The sequence below is a fragment of the Myotis brandtii genome, unplaced genomic scaffold, assembly GCF_000412655.1.
Source record: "Myotis brandtii unplaced genomic scaffold, ASM41265v1 scaffold687, whole genome shotgun sequence".
NCBI classification, from domain to species: Eukaryota; Metazoa; Chordata; class Mammalia; order Chiroptera; family Vespertilionidae; genus Myotis; species Myotis brandtii.
Window position 1 is genome coordinate 696,508 of NW_005370687.1, and position 9,409 is coordinate 705,916.

The following is a 9,409-nucleotide window of genomic DNA, read 5'->3' on the forward strand; positions in this document are numbered from 1 at the left end:
CCCTCCCCCATTTTCCCTCTGAAATTCCACAGTCTATTCCATGCTTCCATGTTTCTGGATCCACTCTGTTCATCAGTGTGTTTTGTTAATTAGATTCCACATATGAATGAGATCATGTGATACTTGTCTTTATCTGGCTGACTTATTTCACTTAGCAAAAACATACTTATTTTCAAAGGATTTTCATCTATTGCCTCTTTTTCATTCTATTTAAAAATAATTACAGATGATGTATTATAGAATTAAACCTGTATAATTTTATTAACCAATTTCACCCCAATAAATTCCATTAAAAATAAAGTTTTCCCCTCTTATGAAAGTAATACAGGCTCAGCCTAACAATTTTGCAAAACATAAAGAAGAAAAAAATAAAAGGAAGAGAAGAAATTCCTATAGTTGCACCCACCCAAAGTCAACTACAATGGATACTTTTAGATTGTTAGTTATTCCCTCTTTCTTCCAAACAAATACTTGAGAGGCCTATCTATGCTCGCTGTTGGTGAATTTCCACCTTCTATGCAGAAGTTGTTTCTACTTTAGTATGGTTGCACTCATACTGTTATTCAGCCTCTTTCATTTTCACTATGCTGCAGTGAAGACACTGAGGGAGGTGGGTTGTGAAATGCATTGCCTAACCCAGTGGTCGGCAAACTGCGGCTCGCGAGCCACATGCAGCTCTTTGGCCCCTTGAGTGTGGCTCTCCCACAAAATACCACGTGCGGGTGCGCACGTACAGTGCGATTGAAACTTCGTGGCCCATGTGCAGAAGTCGGTATTTTGTGGAAGAGCCACACTCAAGGGGCCAAAGAGCCGCATGTGGCTCGCGAGCCGCAGTTTGCCAACCACTGGCCTAACCCATGTCACTAGTAAGTGGTAGAGCTGGACTCACTACTGTCTAATAATAACACTTTTTGTTTCTTTTTAAAATCCACTGATAAAATTTATCTTTTGCAGTTATAACTAACATTTTTATAATGATAAGGACATGTTCATAAATAAAGCTTAGGGTTTTTTAAAGTCAGCATTTCTCATATTAGGATTGCTGAATCCTTGGATGTCTTTGAAAATTCTTTTCCCTTTAAGAAGTGTTCTGCTGCAGAGATACTTAAAGCTCACCAAATATCCATGTGTCCCCCTATATTTCCCAGCCACCCCTGTAGTTAGGCAAGACCATGTGACTTTGGAGTTAAACCATAGGAGACTAGGTTTGAGTCCCCATGGACTTGCTTCCCCTGCTGTAATAATCATAGGGTTGTCTGTTGAGATGATAGAGTTAGTAGATGGAATTAGTTTGGATCCCTGCGGTACCCTTTGCAAAGAAGCTGCCCTAGAGAGACAGTGGACTTTGTGCAGGCAAAAATAACTTTTATGTGCTAAGGTCTCATGGCTTGTATGTTGCCACAGCATACCTAGCCTATACATTCTAATTCAGGTCTATAGCGTTCATGATTAGAAGACTATGGGAACTGCTCTGGAAATTCAAACTCTCATCACTGTTGTCCACCTCTTACAGAGGTGCATATTCTTTCTTCCTTGGAATAGTTGAAAAGCTATTAATTTATAAAGGGCAGAAGCTGAAAAGCTACTTTTACAAAAGACTTTCCAAAGCACTGTACACAAATAGCGGTGCCCTGGTGCCAGGAGTGGAGTCAGGGACAACCTCTCCTTTTCATGGAACCCGCCCTGTTCTGGCACCTTAGCAAACCGAGGCTTTGGGGCCACCAGCAGATGGCATCTGTGACAAAGACATCCTCTCTCTCTCTCTCTCTCTCTCTCTCTCTCTCTCTCTCCTCTCTCCCCCCTCTCATTTCAGCTTTATTAGGGTGTAATTGACATAAAAATTGCAAGATATTTAAAGTGTGCATCACTGTGATTTGACATATATGTACATTGCAAAAGGATTCTCCTATCTAGTTATTAACACATCCATCACCTCACATGTTTATCTTTTTGGGGGTGGGAGATGAGAATACTTTAAGCACTATTCTTATAAAATTTAAATTCTGCTCTCTTATCAAATTTCACTTATACAACAGAGTTCTCAACTATAGTCACCATGTTATACATTAGTTCCTCCGACCTTATTCATCTTATAGCTGAAAGTTTATACCATTTTATCAACTTTTTCCTATTTTCCCCACCTCACAGCTCCTGGCAACTGCTTTTCTGCACTTTGTTTCTATGAATGTGACTGGTTTTGTTTTTAGGTTCCATACTGTAAGTGATCTCATGTAGTATTTGTTTTACTCTGTCTGGCTTATTTCACTTATCGTAATATCTTCAAAACCCATCCATGTTGTCACAAATCAACCCTCTCTTCAGAGACATCAGCAACAGGAATCATAGTGCTATTTCTTCAAGCAGCCTCAAAGAAGTGAACATTAACCAGGGTTATTAAGACAGGAAAGTAAGAGCATAGAGAATTCTGTGGGTTGACTATGGCTGACAGATTGGTTTGTGGGCCACAGTTAAGACATTCCTGTGGGGAATGCTGTAAATAAGTAGGATGCACCATGAAGTGCAGTGACAGAGGAATCTGAGGTCCAGCAATACAAGGAGTTGAAGACTTAGAATTATTGCAATTTAGGTAGTAAACTTTGTTGTGACTTAATTTATACTCAAAGGTTATTGAAACCTATAATATGCTAGTTATGCTGTAGCAACGTACAAGCCATGAGATCTTAACAGATAAAAGTTACCTTTGCCTGCACAAAGTCCATTGCGGGTTCGATCCTGGGTCAGGGCACATACAGCAGTCAACCTGTGAGTGCATACATGAGTGGAACAGCGGATCTCTCTCTCTCTCTCCCCCTCCCCCCTCTCTTCCCGCCCCCTCGCTTTCAAATCAATGTTAAAATTTTTTTTAACCTATGCATTAAGTTTTATTGTTTCTGGTTTAATTTGCTTTGCTGTGAGATCTTTATAAGGTATAACAATTGCTAGGTTATCTATTTTCCTTCTAGTTGAAATGCAAGGGAGACTTGCCATTTTAGAAATCAATGAATGGGGAGGAGAAACGGCAAGAAATTGCCTTGCTGAAGACCTGCTTTCTTGTGCTATCAACTGTTGTTCCATATTATTAAGGGTTAGTCAGTAACATGATTCTCAATATAGCTCAGCGATCCCCCAACAGACCTATTCATATTGGCACAACGTACCTAGATCTAAAAACTTGTAAAACTGAGGCCTTGATACAGGTATTACCTGAAATCAAGTTTGTATTTGCTCTGGGTGTTTAAAGCTGGTAAGGAAAAACAAGCCCAGGACATCCATTCGTTACCATTATGTGGCAGAGAGCAAGGCTGGAGTTGCTTTCATTCTGGCTCCAATGCTAAAACCAGCTTCGGGAACTAAGTCAGGGCGGACTTCTGCCTTCCTTGCTGCACTGAACCTCTCTATCCGACCTTCCAAGGACCAACATATATCACCCCCTGTCCTGCCAGCGGCTAAGGGCACCTCCAGTCCTGGAAGCAATACATAACATAATATTTAGATGATTGTTTGCCCTTTTTTAACCCCTACAGGTTCTTGGCTTCAGTGCACTTGCAAGCAAGATAAGCATTGCCACAGATAGCGGCAAGACATTCATGGACATGATTCCCTACAGGTTGGTAATTCCACTTTTCAAGACTATTTCTGCCCTTTCTTCCTGTTACCTTCTCTTCACCGCTGACCATACAGTTGATTGATATTCTCCGCTAGTGGTCTCTAGCCACAGCCACATTCAGGTCGCTGAGTTCACGTTCATTTTAGAACATAGAGGTTCATGAAAGAAGCAGGGCTAGGCAACCCCTGTTTCTTCTCTGGTCAGCCTCCGACTCTCTTCCCATAGTTGAACTGATCTCCATACCCAAGTAAATTGTTGGATACATGAAATACCAGAGACTCACATATTTTTTCCCTAATGCATTATGGCCCCTCTCAACCTCTACACCTATCTGATTGCCTCTCAAGGAGGAGACAAGAGATGCCTTCACTTTCCTTGCCTCGCTGCTGGGGCTCAGTGCTCACTTGATTAGCATTCCTTCTGTCTTCAGCCACTTGGACTGAATCGGTGTCCTTGAGCAACTTTATGGTATTACTCTGAGTAGAAAGCTCTCCTCAAATAGTCTGGCAGATAGGTTTCTTATGGGCTCACAATTAATTTGCATTATAATTCCTACCAGTGACTATGGGGTATCACTCTTGCTTCTGTTAGGAAATTATAATTTCTTCAATCTTTTTTATTTTAGTTTTTCTTTTTTAAAAAAACCTCTATTGTTGAGAGTATTACAGATGTCCCCCCTTTTCCTATTGTCTGTGTCCATAGGTAAGATCTTTGGTTAATCTCTTCCTGCCCCCCTCCCGCTTCCCTCTGAGATTCCTCAGTCTGTTCCATGCTTCCATGCCTCTGATTCTGTTTTACTTGCCAGTTTATTTTGTTCATTAGATTTCTTGTTTGTTTATTTTGATTTTTTAGATTCAATTGTTGATAAATACGTATTTGCTGCCATTTTATTGTTCATATTTTTCTTCTTTTCCCCCCTCCTCCTCCTCCTCCTCCTTCTTTCTCCTCATTCCTCTTCTTAAATAATACCCTTCAACATTTCATTTAATACTGGTTTGGTGGTGTTGAACTCCTTTGGCTTTTTCTTGTTTGTGATGCTTTTTATCTGACCCTCAATTCTAAATGAGAGCTTTGCTGGGTAGAGTAATCTTGGTTGTAGGTCCTTGCTTTTTATCACTTTGAATATTTCTTGCCACTTCCTTCTGGCCTGCAAAGTTTCTGTTGAAAAATCAGCTGACAGTCTTATAGGTGCTCCCTTGTAGGTAACTAACTACTTTTCTCCTGCTACTTTTAAGATTCTCTTTGTCTTTAACCCTTGGCATTTTAATTATGATGTGTCTTGATGTGGGCCTCTTTGAGTTCCTCTTGTTTGGGACTCTCTGTGCTTTCTGGACTTGTAAGTCTATTTCTTTCACCAGGTAGGGGAAGTTTTCTGTCATTATTTTTTCAAACAGGTTTTCAATTTCTTGTTCCCTCTCTTCTCCTCCCAGTACCCCCATGATGTAAATGTTGATATGCTTGAAATTGTCCCAGAGACTCCTTAGACTGTCTTCATATTTTTTATTCTCTTTTCTTTTTGCTCCTCTAATTGGGAATTTTTTGCTTCCTCATATTCCAAATTGCTGATTTGATTCCAGTGTCCTCTACCCTACTCTTGATTCCCTGTAAATTATTCTTAGAAAAAATAAACAAGTGGGACTACATCAAACTAAAAACCTTCTGCACAACAAGAGTGTATCTTTCATTTCTGACTGGTCCTTTTTTATGTTGTTGTTCTCACTAAGTTCCTTAAAGTTCTCACAAAGTTCCTTGAGCCATTTCCTTATAACCATTGTTTTGAACTTAGTATCTGGTAGTTTGTTTGCTTCCATTTCATTTAGCTCTTTTCTAGAGATTTCTTCTGTTCTTTAATTTGCAATATGTTTCTTTATCTCCATAGTTTGGCTGTTTCCTTGTTTGTTTGTATGTATTAGGTAGAGCTGCTGTGTCTCCTGGAATTGGTAGAGTGGCCTTGTGTAGCAGATGTCCTGTAGGGCCCAGTGGCCTGAGCTGGGCACTCTAGGTGGGCTGTGAACACTATCCTGTTGTAGTTGAGTATTGATTGCGTTTGGCATCACTAGAAAGAATTGACCCCCAGGCTAATTGGCTGTTCAGACCAGCTGAGACTATGGTGGAAGAGATGCTATGCATGAGACACCCTTAAATCAGTGGGGCCTTGGTGCTCACCAAGTCTGACCCTTGAGTGGATCGCTCATGGATATGGTAGGGCTGTAATCTTCCCTGGTCTGGTCACTGGGATTTTGATAGGAATTGCATAGAATCTACATATTGCTTTGATGCTCTTTAACTGGCCAAATACATAAAATATGCTTAAATTCACAAATGCATAAAAATTCTAAAAGAATAAACTTGTTTGTTCACCATTGGAAAATGCTATGGAACCAACTTGTTATTTTGAAATTGTTAAATAAAGGAAACTTATCATGCTTTTCCTGTAAGAACTGCTCTTTTGGGTGTCCAAATAGTTGATAACAAGACATTTCACTTTTATTTAATTAATTAACTTATTTAAAATATACTTTTATTGATTTCAGAGATGAAGGGAGAGGGAGAGAGAGATAGAAACAGCAATGATAAGAGAGAATCACTGACTGGCTTCCTCCTGCATGCCCCACACTGGGGATTGAGTCTGCAACCTGGGCATGTGCCTGACCTGCAACCTGGGCATGTGCCTGACCGGGAATCAAATCATGACCTCCTGGTTCACAGGTTGATGCTCAACCACTGAGCCACACCGGCTGGGCAACATTTCACTTTTAGAAGAATTATCCTATCTAATAAAAGGGTAATATGCAAATTAACCATCACTCCATCACAAAGATGGCAGCGCCCATAGCCACAAGATGGCGGCGCCCAGTCCTCTTAGCCCCGCCAGAGTCCCCCAGTCCCCGGGGGGTGGCTGCAGAGAGTGGGCAGTGTGAGCGGCCTGGCAGAATGCTTGCTTCGTCGCCATGGTGATGAGGCAAGCATTCCACCCCAGCCACAGAGGGTCTGGACAGCAGGCACAAAGCGGCCGGTGGAAGGGAAACACTTGCGTCGTTGCCCTGGCGACTAGGCAAGCATTCCACGCCCGGCCGTGGATGGGCCTCTGGGCCACAGAGAGCCTCTGGGCAGCAGGTGTGGAGTGGCCAAGCCCCACAGAGAGCTACTGGTGCACTGATTCGTGCACAGGGCTACTAGTATCCAATAAAGGGAGAAGGAATTACAAAATTAGAATAACATCATTAAAGGATAATAGCATATCATCTGTTAACATCACAAAAAGAGACAATTAAAAACCTACAGAGAAATTAAGAAAACAATCCCATTTATAATTGCATCAAAAAGAATAAAATAACTAAAAATAAATTTAACCAAAGAGGTGAAAGACTTGTACACTGACAACTACTATAAGACACTGACAAAAAAAAATTGAAGAAGACACAAATAAATGAAAAGAAATTCCATGCTCATGGATTAGAAGAATTAATATTATTAAAATGTCTATATACCCAAAGCAATCTACACATTCAATGCAATCCTTATTAAAATTCCAATGCCATATTTCACAGAAATAAAATAAACAATCCTAAAATTTGTATGGAATTTCAAAAGACCCACAAATAGCCAAAGCAATCTTGAGAAAGAAGACAAAGCTGGAGGCATCACACGTCCTGCTTTCAAACTATATTGCAAAGTTATAGTAATCAAAACAGTATGGTATCAGAATAAAAACAGACATATAGATCAAAGCAATAGAATAATGAGCTCAGAAATAAACCTATGCATATATGAGCAACTAATTTACAACAGAGATCTAAGAATGTACAATGGGGAAATGACAGCCTCTTCAATACATAATATTGGAAACACTTGACAACCAGAAACTGGACCACAAATATTACCTCAAAGTGGAATCAAGACTTAAACTTAAGATTTAACACCATAAAACTCCTGGAAGAAAACATAAGCAATAAGCTCCTTGACATTGATCTTGGTGATGATGTTTTTGGATCTGACTCTTAAAAGAAAGGCAAAAGAAGAAAAAATAAACAAGTGGGGTTACATCAAACTAAAAACCTTCTGCACAGGAAATGAAGCCATCAAAACAATAAAAAGGCAGCCTGTCAGATGTGAGCAAATATTTGCAAGTCATATACCTGGTAAGGGGTTAATATCCTAAATATATAAAGAGCTCATGCAACTCAATAGCAAAAAAATCAATTTTATTTAAAAGTGGGCTGAGGATCTGAATTTGTCCTATGAAGACGTACCAAAAAAGAAAAAAAAAAAAAGAAGAAGACATACAGATGGCAAATAGATACATGAAAGGGTACTCAATATCATTAATCATTAGGGAGATGAGAATCAAAACCACAATGAAATATCATGCCTGTTAGAATGGCTATTATAAAAAACACAAGAAATCACAAGTATTGGTGAAGACATGGAGAAAAGGGAACCCTTTTGTACTGATGGTAGAAATGGAGGTTTCTCAAAAAAATTAAAAATAGAATTACCATATCATCATGCAATTCCACTTCTGGGTATTTATTCAAAGGAAATGAAACCACTGTTCATTACAGCATTATTTACAATAGCCAAGACATGGAAACAACCTAAGTATCCACTGATAGATGACTGGATAAAGAAAATGTGGTATTTATACTAATAAAAGTGTAATATGCTAATTAGACCGGACAGCTAAACGACTTCCAGACGTCCTTCCAGATGAAGCCGGGGTAGTGGGGGCCAAGGCAGAGGTGGTTAGGGGTGATCATGCTCGCAGACGAGCAGTTAGGGGTGACCAGGCAGGCAGGCGAGCAGTTAAGGGCGATGAGGCAGGCAGGTGGGTGGTTAGGGGCAATGAGGCAGGCAGGCGAGTGGTTAGGGGTGATCAGGCAGGCAGGCAGGCAGAGTGGTTAGGGGTGATCAGGCAGGCAGGTAGGTTAGCGGTTAGATGCCAGTGGTCCCAGATTGCAAGAGGGTGCAGACCGGGCTGAGGGACCCACCCTCCCATGCACGAATTTCATGCACCAGGCTTCTAGTCTATAATAATAAAAGAGTAATATGCTAATTAGACTGGACATCCTTCCGGACAACCTTCTGGACGAAGCTGGGTGCCACTTGCAACAGCATAGATGGACCTTAAGAACATTATGCTAAGTGAAATAAGTCAGAGAAAGACAAATACTGTATGATCTCACTTATATATGGAATCTAAAAAAAAATAAAATCAACTAAGCTCATAGATGCAGAGAACAGATTGGTAATTGCTGGTAGTGAGGAGTGGGGAGTGGTGAAATGGGTGAAAGCAGTCAAAAGGTACAAACTTGTTATACAATAAATAAGTCATGGAGATATACAGCATGGTGATTATCCTATATTTATTATATAGGATAATAAAAGAGAAACATGCAAATTAACCGTTCCCTGCTATGCTCACAAGCCATGCCCACCAGCCAATGAGGAGTGAGTATGCAAATTAACCTGACAAAGATGGCAGGTATTTGCATACACAGAGCAGAGCAGGAGAGCTGGAGGCTTGGGGGGACGTGCCTCCTTCGGTTGGTGAAAACCCAGAGCATGGGGAGCACCAGGAATTCTGGGAATAGTAGTTTTGGTGGCAGCCCCAGGACCAGAAGCGGAAGCCCAGAGCGCAGGGAGCACCATGAATGCTGGAAATCGTAGTTCTGGTAGCAGATAGATCTCCTAGACCAGTGATGGCAAACCTATGACATGCGTGTTAGAGGTGACACGCGAACTCATTGTTTTGGTTGATTTTTCTTTGTTAAATGGCATTTAAATATATAAAATAAATAT

General features: G+C 40.5%; 1 protein-coding gene across 1 annotated transcript in view; it reads left to right on the forward strand.

The window, feature by feature from the left end:
* Positions 1–9,409, forward strand: part of SLC26A8 (solute carrier family 26 (anion exchanger), member 8) — a 106,050-nt gene that overhangs the window by 59,299 nt on the left and 37,342 nt on the right. Inside the window, exon 7 of the mRNA XM_014529616.1 lies at positions 3,525–3,607. Within this exon, the coding sequence (XP_014385102.1) occupies positions 3,525–3,607 (83 nt within the window). The remainder of the gene's footprint in view (positions 1–3,524; positions 3,608–9,409) is intronic.